Genomic DNA, 17,681 nt, shown 5'->3' with positions numbered 1-17,681 from the left:
ACATCTAGCTTGCATGAATGTGGTACCTGTAGGTGGTGTCAAGGTTGGAGGATAGTTAGTTCCACACTGTTACCCTCAGCAGCCTGAGATATTTCCTTAATCTTTTAAGGACAAAAGGCAAAGCCGGGATTCTTGGCTTCAACACAGAAAAGAATATCAGAATGAGACAATAAGAGGCGGAGTTGGGTTTATGAAAGATAAAAAGGTGATCGGGTGAAGCTTAGAACATACCCGAGAGCATAGATATGTGCTTTCAAAGAGTCATTTAAAAAGACATTTTAAATGGAGTTTTTAAGCAAGAGAGTTAAGAGAAAGAGAGACATGGGGAAAAAATAAGACTTGCGGAAGTGTACAGGCTCCTCAAGGGAGAGTCAGTCAAGTGTCTTAGCAGTACACATGTACCTTTTTGATGGCTCTCAGGTTATATCTCAAAGGAACACTGAGAAGCTTTTTCTTCTTTTCTTCCTTTTTAACAAGTGAGATTGTAGGGTGGCTCCAGTTGTGCCTTGGACAGGATTATAATCTGATAAGGTAAAACCAGGAGCCACCAGGATTGCACAGGGGGTTAGGATATGTGTATTAGTATAAATATGGCTTCTGATGAGATTCCTAGAAAATTGCATTACAACTAGGAGGAAAGAAATGCCTTAAGCAAATGGTGTTAATTGTGTTGGAATTCTTGTTTCTCAGCTGGTGAAGCATGAACCAGACTCCTGGATGAGACCCTCCCTGTTCTTCCTGTGCCCCCATACTTTCCCTGTCTTTCTATTCTGCCTAAGTATCCCTGACTAGGATTGGAAACTAAGAGGAGAAAATGCTTTGGGGGAAGGTTAATAAGCTCCATCTGCTGCTGTTATGTTGGAGCTGTCTGTAGGGCATCAAGGTGAAGATGTCCAGTAACCAGTTGGCTGTAAGTCAGAAGCTCAGAAGAAAGTGGATCCAAGAATACTCTCTATGTAACTTAGTTGAAGCCTTAGTTTTCTCTAATTTAATGGCATGTCATGAAGTTTCTGTTGTGAGTAGACTGCTTGGGGTGAAAGAAGCATCCACTTTTGCTAGTAATTTAGATGCACAGCCTCCAGCAAGCTACTCTGCTGCAGAATCTAACAGCTGCCTATAGGAAAGGGGACAATTGAGGGGACCTGAAGAAAGATGTTAGCTTTAAAACAGATGTAGTCCTGTCTTCCTGGTTCTTCTGTGGAATAAGGTATAGCAGTGAGCACATCCTCTGCCACTGCCCCAACCCAGGCCTCCAAAGATTATCAAGGCACAGGAAGGGAAATCCTGACTCATGACATTGGAAATGGTGAGAGTCCCCTAAAGAGTCCCGTTTAGATAGAGATAGCACTTCCTTGATAGGGCAAGCATTGCGGGTCTCACTGCAATGGCCTCTTGCCATTGTGATGGTAACTGTCTGTTTTTTGTTCTTGCCCAGCCCTGCAGAACCCACTTGGCTATAGAGTTTTCTCATTTCTGTCAGCTTTTTACACTGAGACCTGCTGTGTTTAAGGAATCCGTCTAGAACAGACTTTTGCACAGCAACTCGTGCTACTCCTGGCTATTTTGTCTTAAGTAACTTGCACTGAAACAGGATATGTTTTAATTCAAACTCTCTGGCAGTGATGGTCCTGTGGGAGTTGCAGGATATGTTCAGGGTTGGAGCTCATTTTATCAGAACCTCTTTTCACAAAGGCTAAATGGGAACTGCTTATGGAGCGCAGGCATTTTTGACAATTTCAGAGGGAATTATGTTTAACCAAACAGCTCCTGGCAACCAGGTGTGAGCATGGCAAAGAGCAAACAAGGGTATTAGTCACATGTGGAGGATAAAGGCTCTCATTTTTAATTCAGTGGATGGTGATAGTAAACTCATCACCTAACTTGAATATCAACTAGCCACTGTTTACAATGAAGGAGATATTGCAATAGCACCCAGGGAAATTTAAATGATGCATAACAAAAATTCTCAGAGAAGCACAAAAACTAATCATTCCTTCCAATATGCTAAATTGGATACTGCATGAAGCCAAAAGCTGGCAATATGTTCAATGAAAACATCTAAGAATATTTACTTCTTGTTTCAAACAAAGGTTATTTTGAATTGTGGTTTCAGACCTATTTTCTAAGTTTTTTGTTTGTTTGTTTGTTGTTGTTGTTTTTAAGACAGGGTCTCCCTGTAGCCCCAGCTGTCCTAGAACTCACTATGTAGACCAGGCTGGCCTTAAACTTACAGACATCCGCCTGCCTCTGCCTCCTGAGTGTAGGCATTAAAGGAGTGTATCACCACACCCGGCCTATTGTCTAAGTTTTTAATGCCAATTAATTTACCTATAGCCTCTGCCATCCTGATTAATTATAAACAGCACATCTCCAGCCTCTATGGTTTAATAAAGTTGATAAAGTTTGCAGATTCAGGATGCAGCCAGGGATTAACCTCTTCTACAAGACAGGCAGATAGTTTAGATGCTCTTAAGAAATGAGTTTTCTAGGAGTGCTATTTGAATCTATTGGAAATGAAGCTTAAGTGAAACCACTTTGCCTGATTTAATTTTTCTTTAATTATCAGGTAGGAGATCAGATCATTGAAATCAACGGGGAAAGCACAAGGGATATGACACACGCCAGAGCAATAGAACTCATCAAATCCGGAGGAAGAAGAGTGAGGCTGCTGCTGAAGCGAGGCACGGGGCAAGTCCCAGAGTATGGTGCGTTTCACCCTTTCATTTTTGCCTCTCTTCTGCTTTTTCTGTATATTACAAATGCCCAAGCTTTTTCATAAAGCTGCATCAGTTCTCTTTTTATATCGCATACATATTTACTATCAATAGATAGATAAGCACACGTCTACTTAAGACCAAGATGTGTGTGTGTGTGTGTGTGTGTGTGTGTGTGTGTGCTCTTTTTTTTTGCTCCTACAACTAGGAAATGTTTAAAGTAGCAAATGTGTGAGCTTTCAGGGCATCTCTGAGTGTGCAGGGAGAGAGTGCAGAGCCACTTATATATTAGAACCTTTATAATTTAATAATACTCTGTTCATTTGAGTCTGCAGTAATTTACCGATTATTGCCTAAAATAATGACTGCATCAGACCATCCTGTAGGATTAGTAAATTGGGCCGGTAGACAAGACAGAATGAATCTTCAAGTTGTGGAATTTAAAATGGTAACTTCAGCTCATGGTATGGCTGCACTTCCTTGGCATTTGGAGATTGTTCCAAAAATTCATTCCTATGTTGTTTCCATATGCTTTTAAGGAATGCTTTAAAGTGCATTTTAAATCATAGTTTGCCTTCAAAAATCTTTAAAGGTGTTATTTCCCAGAAGCCTATTACAGGCATCATCAACAGTGTAACTAGTATAGCAGAAATAGCCAAGTGGTCTTTACATGACAAACATCAAAACCTGAGTTGGTCTTTAAAAATATTTTTCAGGACCTAGGGATGTAGCTCAGTGGCAACACACACAAACACAAAGCCTTCTGGGTTCTGTCACTAGCACTTTGAGAAATAAGTTAAAATAGAAACATCTTCAGATCAGAGACAAGCAGGTATCAGTGAAGAACAGTGCGGATAACACTATTCTGGGTAGAGACAGGACCTAGCCGCAGGCTGGAGCAGTGACTTCACATCTTGATCAAGATAAGGTAACTCATTTTCACTCCTCCCTAACTTACCCAAAAGAATTTCTAAAATGTGTTCTTCCCTTTAAAATAATGCTGTTTGCATTTGCTATCTAAATAACTGACTCTTGGTAGGACAGATCAGTGCCCTGGATTTAGCTGAAATCTGGAAATCAGAGGCCCTCAGAGACATACCCATATGTTCATATGCCACTTCATAAAGAGCTAGCAGGCCCTCAGGGTGAGTGGAAAGTATCCAGAAATTTCTTATAGGGCCTACTCTGTGCCCAAGGAAATACTTTTATCCCATGTTCCCACCCACAATGCTTGGATCTAATAAAATATTTTAAATATTAATATTAGCAATAAGTATAGGCTTAGTAAATGGTACCAATGTTTATCCCTTTGGGAAGAATCTGAACTCCTGAAATAGAATAATGTTTTACATCCTAGAGCATTAACTGATTCAATAAATATCGAAGTGACCTGTGAACTTCTATCACTCCAAAAATATACCCTATTTTAAAGGTGTGTTTCACCCCATGGCAAGACTTGACTATTTTCTAGCAAGGAATTTCAGAGTTACTGTTGTTCTTAATGGTCAAACAAGTGAATCTTTAAAAAGTTGCTCTGACCTGCTCCACTGTCCTCAGCTTCTCATTCCTTTGTAGAATTCACAGTGTTTGGTCTGTACTTCCAATATCTACCAGGCTAACTGCTTAGTAAGAAGCAGTAAGAAGTTAAAATAATACTGCCTCATAGTTATGCATTATACCATAAATCACCTTGAGGAAAACATAAAGACACATTTTGGAACAAGACACAAGTCCAAGACAAGTCAATACTATTTCATTCTTAACATCATCCAAATTCTCAAGTTAACCAATACAGAGAACTTTTAAATATCTGAGCACACTTCTGAGAGTCTACTTGTCAATACTGTGACTAGCTTTTGCAGTATTATAGATTTTTTTCTGAGTATATATTTTTCTAAACTAAGTATTCAGTCGTACTTGCTGATAATGTTGGAGCTTATTGACTGCCTTTGTCATTAGACATGGATTTTGACAGTAAAATAAGTTTAGAGATGATGAAGCAAAAGAAAATAGATTAGAGGAATGAATGCCCTCTGGGGAAGTAGAAGGATGGGCATACACTAAGCACACATTAGTTCTTCAGGAACTGCTACACTCAACAATACATAATGACATGCAAGAAACCAAAGGAGACTGGAAATCAGCTAGGCATTTTAGATGAGAATGCCTGACATCCAGTGATTTTCCTGGAATTTCATAGCAACTGATGGTAGGGCTCAAGGGCATCCAAGAGGACTCCTTCATTCAGAGATTGGTTAGGAGGGCTCCTGGGACACAGAATATTTTTGTGCAGCTACATAGTGGGGTCACATGGGACAAAGATCCAGGCAGTGCCTGAATGCATCCTCATGCAGGCTTTCTTACACTCACACTCCCTCCTATGAAGAGTCACCCAGAGTATACTTTGCCCCAGGCAGTAAAAATTTAGCAGTGGACCCAGGGAATTCATTAGCCACTCAGTACACATGATTTTCACTGGGGCAGGTCATACAGGGAGCCTCTGTCTAGCACATACCAAAATGCCAGACCCCTGGGAAGGAAAACAGATGTTCATTTCAGTACAACCATGTCATTTCTATATGCATTTAAAGTAAAATGAGGTGCAATTGTCATTTAGTACAAGGCTTATATTAGCATAGTGGATGATTTGCCAGTTACGTTCCCTGACACCAGCCCAGGACCACCCTCGCAAGCAGGAGTTTCTAAGCAGAGTGCTCTCAAGCCTGCTGGGTTAACTCTGCTCTGCATCAGGAACAAACCAAAGAGGTGGCCACCTTTGTGACTGTGTAAATGACCTCAACATACAAGCAGTGCCTATGGCTGAGAAACACAGTTCCTCCAACATCAGTATGAATTAGACCATGCTGTGAAACTTAATATTTCGTTCAAGATAAACTAGAGTGCATTGTAATAAAATGCTCCAAAGAGAATAACAGCAACAAGTCACAACAAAAGAAAATACTTGCATTCATCATGAGATAGAAGCAAGAATATAATCTGTTTTTTCCAGAGATACGCTAATCACAGAAAACCTGGTATTTTTCCTGTCAAGTATTAACTTAAACCTGCATGTTTCCTTAGTTTGCCCATCAAAATCCTAAACTTGTCATAATCCTTAAGAGATCATTAAAGGGAGTCATCGGCATCCATTGGAGATATACTTAACCTCTTAGGGAACTTTGGGGCTTAAGCCAGCCTGGGAAACATGGGTGCCAGGTTTTAAGTGATTCCACCAGCGTTCCCTCTGATACCTATAGAACCCAGGATTCAGAGCAGCTTTGAAGTGGGACCCTTATCTGGACTTGGGGACTTGTCAAGGAAAAGCTGATCTCATTCAAAAGAAATGCATAGCTGCCATTCTGAGTTCTTAGAGTGATCTGTGACAGAGAGATAAGTACGGGTACAATTGAAATTTTTTTTTTTTAAATACGAAGGGCAATCTGTCAGATCATTGACTAACCAAAATCGGTGCGACTCCAAGTGAGCTGAGGAAAGGAATAAATACACTGCAAACAAGCCAGCCATCATTACCATAAGACTGACACCTCAGCCAACTCAGAGGCATAAATCAACAAGCGTGGATGCACATGTCATGGCTACACACAGGCTGTAGAGCAGGTGCAGAGGGAGTTGGAAAATGATAAGAGCTTTGAAGAAGAAGTTGTTTTTACAGTCAAATCCTTGAAAGAGAAACTCAGGAGATGGGTACTTCAAGTGTAGTCCTCAGGATAAAATTTTGTTGATTATAAACTGAGTGGAAAGTGTACCTCCTCCCCGACGTGCCTCTCAGCCACTGGCAGGAATGAAGATACTTCTCTCCACCTACTGAGAATATTCAAAAATTGAGCACCCAAAGACATGCACTCTTCAGCACTGGTTGTTTTGCTCTTCAAATTAAACTTTAAAAGGTTAGGAGAAGAGGAAGTAGGTACCCTGGATGTTAAACTGCCCAGGAATAAATTATACAGATTAGCTGATGGCCTTGAAGAACAGGTGTCCTTCATTAACATTCAAGGTCAGGTATGCAGCCTATACATACTTGATTTGCAAACCCAGCTGTCCAGCCAGGGCCAAAGTAAACAGAGGTGTCATTGGATGAAAAAAATCCCTTAGTATTTCACATCAAAGTCGACTATTTCCCTCTGGAATATTCCCTACTTGAAATAAAACCAATACACTTTTCAGTCTTAGTGGTCATTCTCCCAAAGAGCATCAGGGCAGGTCTTTTTGTGCAGAACACTGAAGGCTGTGCAGTTGTCAGTTGGAGTCCCAATGAGCTTTAGGATCTTGATATGTATAATAAAACTGTTCTAAGTAAAGAAAAGAATCCGCTTGAGTCAGTAGCTATTTCTGAAGAAATGAGTGGACCAAGTAGTTGTTAGAAGTCTCCCTCTGACTTAAGACAAGCGTATCAGAACACCTATTCAGACAGAACTTGTCTTTAGTTGGATAGTAGTAAACAGTCCTTATTTGCACATTCTTCATAATAATTATATATACTGTCGAATAAATATTATAAGCATACTTTCATAGTCTTATAATTTTTTGGCCAGCAATCTCTTCCATCCTCTGATCAAAGATAAACTCCAGAAAATATGCTCTTAGCAAATACTACACCTGGGACAGGTCCTGAGATGGATGTTATTGATTATATAAACTAATGTTCTTCATCCAAACCAACACTTGCTGAGCACCTACTATGCGCATGGCACTTTGCAGGCACTGAAGGTGAGAAATAGTACTGCCCTCAGGAAGCTGACAGTCCCACGTTGGGGGGGTGGGAACAGGGATGGGACAGGTGTAAAGGCAGTTTCTAACAGTGGCAACTATTGAAGAAGCCTCAGAGGGACTGCTCTCAGGAAAAAATTTAAATGAGCTTATTAATTATTCATAGAATTTAATAAGTACTTCTAGAGAATTAGGAATTCTTGAAGAGCACTTGGGCCTCTTCTGTTAAGCATTTCCTTTGTAACAGTCAAGCTAATAACTTGTATTTTTTCTGAAGGAAGGACTTGCAAGTATAGGTGCATCTCCACTCAGACCCTAACTGAATTATGAATTCTTAGTTAGTGAGCCAGAGTTGATCTAACAAATTTACTGCTCGTTGCCCTTCCCCTGCCATGGCTATCGGCCAGGTCAGGAACCCACCGCACTTGTCACCCAGGGCCTTGTCACCCAGGGCCGGGGCCCAGTGTGAATGGCTTCATCGCCTTTATACTACTTCACCTGACTTTTCAACAGGGCAGAAGGTGACTTGCCTCAGTAATAAATTCTGAAATTTAATTTCATGTTCTGACATTCGTGGTCGAGTATATCTTCCTTTTCCATGAACAGTTCCACAAATCACTCAAGAACAACTGCTGAGTAAGAGAAAATTATAGAGCACCCTGTGGGACAGGCTGCTGGGCAGAACCTGAGCCTGGTTGCATCACGCTGCAGCCTTTAGGCAAGCCAGAGATTATCTAGCATAAACTCAGAGTTTGGCTCATAGAGCCAGAGGCAGCAGTCTTGCTAAAGAGTACCCACCCTGAAAGTCCTTTCCCTAGTCAGTATGCACCCCAAACCCCAGGTGGCAAGTGTTTGTAGGGAGAATGTGAAATCCCATTTCTTCACGTTGTTTTATTGAAAATCATGAGCTATAATAATACTTCTTACATATTCTTACATGATTTCCAATATGCATGTTTTCTCTTTAAGGGTATATTGAAACACACCAATATCACATACAAGTCCTCACTTGTTAATGATTAAAGATTAATAAGATATATTAGACCATACACATAGTGACAAAAAAAAAATCTGCAAAACAAAAATCTTAACAGAAGGATGAGGATCTCTGTGAGTTCAAGGTCAACCTGGCCTACATAGTGAGTTCCAGGCCAGCTGGGGCTACAGGGAAGACAAAAGACAAAAAAAAAAAAAAAATCTTAAGGGAACTGAGAAGTATCTTTCCCAAGCCCCATTGAGAAGAGTTCCCATAAAAACCTAAAGATTTCTTCTCCTTGGTGCTAGAGAGATGGCTCAGCAGTTAAGAGCACTAGCTGCTCTTTCAGAGGACCCAGGTTTGATTCCCAGCACCCACTTAGCAGCTAACAACTATCCGTAACTCCAGTTCCAGGGATCTTATACCCTCTTCTGATGTCCATGAGCATTACATGACACAGGCGCACTTACACACATGCAGGCAATACACTCATATACATAAAATAAAAATAATAAATAAAATATATTTTTAAAAAAGATTCCTGCTCCTCCAGCAGCCCTTCCTGAAAAGTGTGCTTGAGGTCCTTGCCCCAACATGAAGCTCAGCTTGACCACGAGAGGGCTGCTTTCCACAGAAGTCCATGAGCAAAGGCAGCTAGCTCAATGGACACTCTCATAAATACTGTGAAATGGGAATGGACCTCATGGAAGTCACAAATTCCAGAGAATGTTTCTTACACAACAGAGAAATAGATAGGGAGTAAAGACTACAGGGCAGGATTGAAGGTGGAGGTGCATTAAATTCCATGCTGTGGAAAAGGGAAAATAATTAACTGTTCCTTAAGACAAATCAGGGGTCTGGTGTTGCAGGCCTGGAATTCCAGCTACTGTGGAGGCTGAGATGGGAGGATTGCAAGTTCGAGGTCAGCTGAGGCTACTAAGCAAGCACACAAGCACAAGGCCAGCCTGGGAAATTTAGGGAGACCTTGTCTTAAAATAAAGTTAGAAAAAAAATCTGAGACTAAGTTTATTGAGAGAGCACTTGCCTAGCATGGGTGAGGCCCTAGGTTCACTGCCCAGCACTGCAATAATTTCTCTCTCTCTCTCTCTCTCTCTCTCTCTCTCTCACACACACACACACACACACACACACACACACACACATTCACATGTTTTAGGACACTGATTTTAACCTTTTAAGTGCTCTGGTGAATCTGAAGGAATCCATTGATACCAAGACTCAATTTTTTCAATTTTTATTACATTTATTTATACATGTGTGTGCATGCATGTGTGCCATGGCACACATGTGGAAGTCAGAGGACAACTTGTGGGCTCCAGGGATCAAACTCAGGTCATCAAGCTTGGCAACAAGTGCTTTTACCCAATGAGCCATCTCACTAGCCCCAAGTCTGTGCACTTTTAAGTGTCATCTCAGCAGAATCAGAGACTCCTATGCCCTGGAGATGCTGAATTTTTCTCTTATGAAGGAAGAGCTTGCTCCCTCTCTGGCCCCATCTAGTGAGTCACTCCCCATTCTAAGACTTGCAGCTATTGAAACTTAGAAAAAGAAATGAGACTAAATTTTCTTATTGTTCGCTCATCTTCTGTCTCCTGCTTTTTTGTTCAACCTGAGCAGTTTCCATTCTCCTTGTAAAGATTCTGGCCCCATGGTTCACAGCCTCAGCATGCTGATTCAAAACAAGCTTCTAACCCCTCAGCTACACGTGTTAAGAAGTTGGTGCTGGGGCTGGAGAGACGGCTCAATTCCCAGCACCCACATGGTGATTAACAGCCATCTGTAATTCCAGTTACAGGGGATTCGACACCTTAATTCTGACCTCCACAGGCATTGCATGACACACATGTACTTAGACACACGCAGGCAGTATACTCATACACATAATAAATAAATACTTTTTTGAAAAAAAGGAAGTTGGTGCTGTTTTTACCACTATCTGGTTATCTTTTGTCCAGAAATCAAGGCATTGCAGAAAAGGGTTTGATCTCTAGGAGTTTACCAACAAAGCCTTTCTGTCCAGGTTCTCAAAGCAAAGTCAATACCTTGAGACACATTCTTGATAGGTCCAAGCCACTGCACAATCAGCAGACACCAAATCTCAAAGCATCACCTCAGAGGGCACAGGTGGGCCCCACTGCCTTGTACTAGTTTTCCCAGGCCCAACAACTCACCAGTTGTAATTTTTAAATCAGAGCACTATAAAATCCAGTGTGTGTGTGTGTGTATGTGTGTGTGTGTGTGTGTGTGTGTGTGTGTGTGTGTGTGTGTTATGCACATGTGTATGAGAGCCAGAAGAGGACATACCTTTTTCACTTGAGACTCGGTCTCTCACTGAACCTGGAGCTAGTCTGGCAGCCAGCAAGCCTAAGTGATCCTCCTATCTCCAACCTTCACAGTGCTGGGAGTTCAGGAACCACAGAGCCATTCCTGGCCTTTTACTTAGGAGCTGGGACCCAAACTCATGTCTTCATGCTTGTACAAAAAGTCCTCTTACCCACTGAGCCCTCTCCCCAGTCCCTAAACCCCAGCTTTCTTTCTTTTTTTTCTTTCTTTCTTTTTTTTTTTTTTCTTGATGCAGTGTCTTATATCCCAGACTGGCCTTGAACTCACTATATAGCAAAGAATGACCTTGAAATTCTGATCCTCCTCCTGCCTCCATCTTCCAAGTGCTAGAAGTATAGGCATGTACCACCATGCCCCATTTATGCAGTGCTGGAGATTAAACCCGGGGCTTTATGCATACTAGGCAAACACGCTACCAACTGCGCTATATCCCGTCTTAAATTACTTTTTAAGTCAGTTTTAGGCACATAGCAAATTTGGAGACAAGGTACAGATGCTTCTCACATGATTCCAAACCCAACACAAGGGAGTCTTCCCTACTGTCAGCATCTCCATCACAGTAGCACTTTTGTTAAGAATGCTGAACCTACTTTAACATATCACTATCACCCCAAGCCCATGGTTTGCATTAGAGTTCATCCTCAGTGCTGTACACACTTGCGACTGGAACAAGTAAATGATGACATTTGCCCACCACTGCAGTATCATACAGAGCATTTTAACTTGTCTGAAAGTCCTCAGTGCTCTGCAGATTCATCTTCCCTCCCTTCTAAGCCCTGGGAACCAGTCATCCTTCTCTGTCTCTACCTTCTTGCCATAAGCCTAGATTTTTGTTATCCACAAACTCAGCCTATGAGATCTTGCTTAGTGTTGCTCTGATGTCCTGTTCTGATTAAGACTCAATGTTTATTTTAACTGAATTTTCTCAGTTGGGACCAAAGACAAAAATCATACATGGTCTTAACTCTGGATTTGAATTATATGGTCTAATTGTAAGAAAATGTCTAAACTTTGAGAATCACACATTCTTCATGTGCTGCTTAGATAAAACCAAAACTAACAAACACAGGCTTAACACCAAACAATTGTTACATAACTCAAACCTTGTTTGCTTGCTTGCTTGCTTGCTTTTATATTCCTGTAGAAAGAGCCCTGGTCTTTTCAGTGTGCATACACTCTAATTCATGGTGACCCCGGCCTTAACAGGACTGTAGGTTTTAGGGCTGGGCACAGATAACTAGTAGTGTGTGCATTAAATATGCCTGCTACAGTGTGGTTTCCACTTCTGCCTTCACAGTGTACACCTCCACTGCGTTCTGGGCCCTTCTGTTTCACCTTCTGGGTGTGTGGCTTCCTAACACATATGTTTTCAAGCCTAAGAAAGGCCATCCTTAAACCCAATGAGAGCTTTCGCTGTGTGACACTGAAGCTGCTTGATCATTTTCTCACAATATTACTTGCTTCTTGGCAGGGCTAAATGGTAAACTCAATTAATAAATCCTGAAATTTAATTTCTATTTACGACAGTCATTGTGAAGCACTGACTTCCTTTCCACAGAGAGGGTCTGCTTTGTGCTTAACCCAACATGTTAGGTAGGTCTCCTGCTGGACTTGCCCTTCCCTCATGCACACACACCGTGCTAGGAAAAACACCTGCAATCACATCTGAAACCAGTGTGGAGTCCTGGCTCATTCTGTGCCTGGAACACAGATCCACAGCTGCATGCAGGGTGTGTGTATAGGGAGTATTATCAGTGGACTCTGACAAGGAAGGGAACAGGCCACAATATGTCCAAACTCCATGGATTCAGCTCTCCTGATAACACTACCGTCATCGTGAACACATATCCCATCCCTCACATGCATCAGTAGAGAGCACAGTAGCAGGTGTGGCAGGCTTCTCCTGGGGACTTGTCTCTTAGAGGTTATTGACCTGAATATTTCAGAATTTCTAGTGCCCCTGATTGTGTGAGTAAAGGACTGCAGCCCATCAGCTGAGCTGGACATAGACTAAGAGGTTATTGGTTGATTCAACCAGTGTTACAAGATCGGATTGAAAGCACAGCCATGGCAGGTGAGCAGCGGGTAGAACAGCAAGATGTTATGCTGTTGCAATTTTTTCTGCTTTAAATTTTTTCCTAGAAAGCAATTACATCCAGCAAGTCAACTGTGAACTTTGAATATAAGTGAGCAGAGTATTAGAGGTATAGAATTGATGAGAGCTTTAGAGAAAAGAAAAATGTGAACATGGAAGGACACCATGTCTTTATTTTAGAATTTCTTCAAATTTAGAAATGATTACTGTGACTGATTCTCAAATGACAGCTGATATCACTGAAACATCCACTATTGTGAGAAAAATCTGCAAAAGTTATGGCATGACCATTTCAAATTTTATTCACATTTATGCCTCCCTAAAGCACCTCAGGATGCCCTCAATATTTTGAGAAAAAAAAATCTACGTTTGAAATATACGTATAGCTCAGTCTTTTACTAATTTCACTTGCTGCATGCTGGTAGAATAGCATTAAAGTCTTTATTCTTACTACCTAGATAATTTTTATTCAACTGCTCTAAACATTCTAAGCAATCTTGACTCTAACAGTAATAATATATCTTTGTCACTGGTTCTGTTAATTCTAATGATTGGTCCTAGGCTGTTCCTCCCCTCCCTTTAGGAATGGTACCTTCCAGTCTCTCCATGTGCATGAAAAGTGACAAGCATGGGTCCCCATATTTCTACTTATTGGGCCACCCTAAAGACACGGTTTGTAAATCTGCATGAATATTATCTTTCTCTAATGATCTTTGGTTTGCATATGTTTTTAACTGATGCCTTCTCTTTCATAGTAGCTTGTCTAATTGCTGCTAAAATTCTGGAGAACATTCATAATTGAGGCCTTATAAGTGATAAGGATATGTATATTGGTTCATGAAATACATTTTAGGGGGACCAGCCTCATGTGGCCCCTTACAGCAAGAAAGCCATGAGGGGAGAATAGCAGAGATTGTACTAGCTGATACACCTTCCACACTTCAAAAAGTCCTCCCTGGGCTTCCAAGGCATCTATGCAGTTCCTCTTAGTCCAAGAATGCACAACTCCACCATATCCAGAAGAGCCACTGTTGGCTGACACTTCAGCTCTAAGGACTCTGAGCTCTACCTGGCTCACAGCACTGTGGCAGTGAGGACCAGATTTGATCTTCCTACCTTCATAATCTGTATTGCACCATGTTTAATAGGAAATTTGTTTTGTTTTGTTTTTGTGGGGATTTTGTGTTTTGTTTTGTTTTGTCTTTTTGAGGCAGTGTCTCCCTATAGTCCCAGATGGCCTGGAACTCACTATGTAGACCAGGCTGACCTCTATCTCACAGAGATCTGCCTGCCTCTGCCTCCCAAATGCTGGGTTTAAAGGCATGCACCACTATGTCCAGCTTGGATTTTTTTTTTAAAGAGGCCACTTGTGATTCTTTATGAATGGCATCATGACTTTACATCCAGACACTATGTTCTACCCTTTCACAGTGAATATTCTATGTTGGTGACTGTTTCCATCCAACATTTGGTAAAAATTTCCGAGAAAAGAAAAGGAATCCTTCACAGAAATAAACAAGATGTAGATGGCAGCCTTGCAACTACGGGTCAAGCAATAAACACTTGCCTGGAGCAGTCCACATTCCCACTGGCGACTCCTACAGGGGCTGTGCCTGTGGCTTCAATTTAATTGGGCTGGGATTTTAAAATGTCAGTTTGACTTGTTAGCAGAAACTGAAGCTTATGTTCAGTCTTCACAGTTTGCCATGTAAGTATGACCCAAGATGACATATGTCTCAATTCTGGTTTGACTCTGCCCTGTTCACATTGTCGCAGGCATGACTAAGCACCTCACTACCAAATTCTTTTAAGCTTGCTCTCTGAATATTTTCTGAAAAAGTCTTCCCAATTTTTTTCTATTATTTCTTTTATTTATTTATGAGTTCCCAGTTTTAATGATCTTGCTAATTATCATCCAAGATTTAGATTTAACATGAAAGCTATTTTTCACTAAAGTGAATTATGTAACATTTCCTCATTAAAGGTTTTATACACACACACACACACACACACACACACATACACACACACACACACACCTGTCATGCCCTAAAGATGTCTACAAAAACAAGTTTTAAATGCATTGTCTCCCTTAAGTGTCTATTTCTCAAAGATCACTTAACTGATCAAGGGAAATCTAAGTTAGTTAGAGAGAGAGAAAGAGAAGGCTCTGCATGGTTTCAGTTCTACTCCACAAATCTATCAAGTACCTCCTGTGTTCCAGGCACTATTTTACTTTCTATTGCTGTGAGAAAAGCACTGACCAAAACCAACTTGGCGAAGAAAGGGTTTATTTTATCTTACAATTCCCGGGTCACAGTTCATTACTGAGAGAGGCCAAGGTATGAATTCAGGGCTGGAACCTAGAGGCAGGAGCTGAAGCACAGGCCATAGAGGAACACTGCTTACTGACTTACTGCCCTGGCCTGTGCTCAGCCTGCTTTCTTATATAATTCAGGACCACCTGCCCAAGGGTGGCACAACACACAGTGAGCTGGGCCCTCACACATCACTCAACAGTCTAGAAAATGCCCCCCAGACATGACCAGAGGCCAGTCCAATGGAGGTAGTTCCTCAACTGAGGTTCCCTCTACCCAGGTGTGTCAAGTTGACACTAAAGCTATCCAACACAGGCATCTTACTCAGTGTTAGGGATGTAAAGACTAATAAGAGAACCTCTTCCATGTGCGGTCACAACCTAGTAGGATAGAAAGAGAGAAAATCATATAATGGAGCAAATGTGATTTTGGCAAAGGATGATAAGAACTTTAAGTTGGCAGCATGCTAAATCAGACTAGCAGAGTAACAGAACATGTTAGCTGGGCCTTGAGTGAGAAGTATGGTTTCACATGAGTGAACAAGAGGTCAGGCTGCATCCAAGTAGATGGAAGAGCTAATGCAAAGTTGGGAACAGTTGTTTCAAACAGCTGCCACATGGGCTAAATGGTAAAAGGTGATGGACACCATGATGGAGGTGCTCCATTTAAAAGGCTTTCTAGGACTGGGAGGTAGCTTGGATGGAAGCACATGCTTAGCATGCATAGGCCTGGGTCAGTTGCCAGCATACAAAAAGAGTTCTGGATACAAAGTAATCCAAAGCTTATATGGAAGGATGAAAATACCTATATTTGGAAATACACCTCAGTACTGTGTAAGATGGATTTTATAGGGAAATGCAGGCAGTTACAACATTAAGACAAAAGCTGAGGCAAAAGTCAAATGCTGTGAGGTCTAGAATCAAGGATCTGGTGGTATGGAAACAGCATGTTAAGGCTGGACTTGGGAGATGCTCAGACACATCATTGATGGGAATAGCAAAAGCAGGTGAGCAGCAAACGTGAGGGGAGGGTGAGAGGGCAGACTAATTAGGAACTTGTTGAGTTTCAGATGTCTAATAGATATTTACACAAGGCAATGCAGAAACGAGGTGCTGAGTGCAGTGCTCGGGAGGTGGGGCTGGAACATATGAGGAATATTGGAGGAACAGATAGGTCCAGGAGTGGGAATGGACTCCCCAGAGAGATGCATTATGAGCACAGAGTCTACGTGACTACAGTTGTGGCAAGTCGAAGTTGATGAAGATCAGGGAATGAATGGCAATGGTACTGAACCAGGCCCATTTGGTCCGCCATGCAGTATACAGGCCACTGAGACAAGTTTTGAAAAAAAGAGTTTTTGCCCAAGCCAGCCAAGCATGGAAGGAGGCACCCTAGTCTCACATACATCTCCCCAAGGGGAGGGTTTGGGGATAATCACAGGATAAGAAAGCAGCATGATTTAAGGCTTAGGGAAAGGTGATTGAAGATGAAGTGGTCGATATATGTATAGTCTTCATGGCTCTTCCTGTAGTATACATTCAGAAAATGGCAACATTGGCATGGTCTGAGGGTTTTCAGTCTTCTTGTGTCAAAGGATCACCCACCAGTCATTTGCACTTGGTGCAAGAGAAGAGTTAGTGGTCTTGACAAAAGTATTCTCCAAATGCCTGAAAGATAACATAGGTAACCATTATTATCAAACCCAGTGCAGGCCTGTAACTCCAGCTACTCAGGAGGCTGAGACAGGAGGATCACAAATCTAAGCCCTGACTGGGCAACTTAGGGAGATTCTCAAAATAAAAAGTAGAAAGGGCCAAGGACATAATTGTAGACCACTTGCCTAGTATGTGTGAGGTCCTGGGTTCAATCCCCAGTACTGCCCCAGAAATACATGTAGAGGAGTTATCTATAGTCAAACTAGTGGGGACTCAACTATGTCACCTCCAAAATGAGTGACTTGTTTAAAGTCAGCTGAAGGCAAGTGAAGTGTTGGGGGAAGGATGAAGCTGCTCAGTTTCCCCTCAGTTTCAGGCAGGCTATGTGGTATGGAAGACAGGGAGGAGGTGGGAGGGGCTGCGGAGAGAATTGCCCACTAGATTCCAGATGAAATTTTAGCTATTCCACCATGAGATAGCCTAGGAAGATTAGAAAACAAGGATTTGGCAAGGGCACAGACTAGAATCACACCTTCCTGCCTGGGTTAAGCCAAAGCCAGAAACACAGTTCAACAAATGACAGCTATTGTGAAGGCTGAGGAAAAGGGCCTTTCCCTACTCCACAGAGTTCACCATGGGCCATTCTCACAGGATGCCTCACATCCTGAGCCAGCAGAGAACCTGCTGCTGTGGACATGCACCTTGATAACAGGGCTCCTGCTAGTTCCATTTCGGAGAGCAGGCCCCAGTTTTCTGTCTTGTTTTTTCAGAAGACAGGATGGTCAGAGTATAAAGATAAGTAAAACAGAATTTCTATCATAAAGAAATTCT

The 17,681-nt window shown here is 41.8% G+C and overlaps 1 protein-coding gene across 3 annotated transcripts in view; it reads left to right on the top strand.

The window, feature by feature from the left end:
• The window catches only part of Magi2 (membrane associated guanylate kinase, WW and PDZ domain containing 2), a 1,650,859-nt gene that overhangs the window by 1,585,467 nt on the left and 47,711 nt on the right, over window positions 1-17,681 (top strand). For all 3 annotated transcript variants that reach the window (XM_029562367.1, XM_008830783.3, XM_008830782.3), the window contains 2 exons: window positions 2,567-2,705; window positions 13,461-13,549. In XM_029562367.1, the coding sequence (XP_029418227.1) occupies window positions 2,567-2,705; window positions 13,461-13,549 (228 nt within the window). The remainder of the gene's footprint in view (window positions 1-2,566; window positions 2,706-13,460; window positions 13,550-17,681) is intronic.

The sequence above is a fragment of the Nannospalax galili genome, unplaced genomic scaffold (genome assembly GCF_000622305.1).
Source record: "Nannospalax galili isolate Female #2095 unplaced genomic scaffold, S.galili_v1.0 scaffold312, whole genome shotgun sequence".
NCBI lineage: Eukaryota > Metazoa > Chordata > Mammalia > Rodentia > Spalacidae > Nannospalax > Nannospalax galili.
The sequence above is the reverse complement of the archived record's forward strand: the minus strand, read 5'-3'. Positions and strand labels throughout refer to the sequence as shown.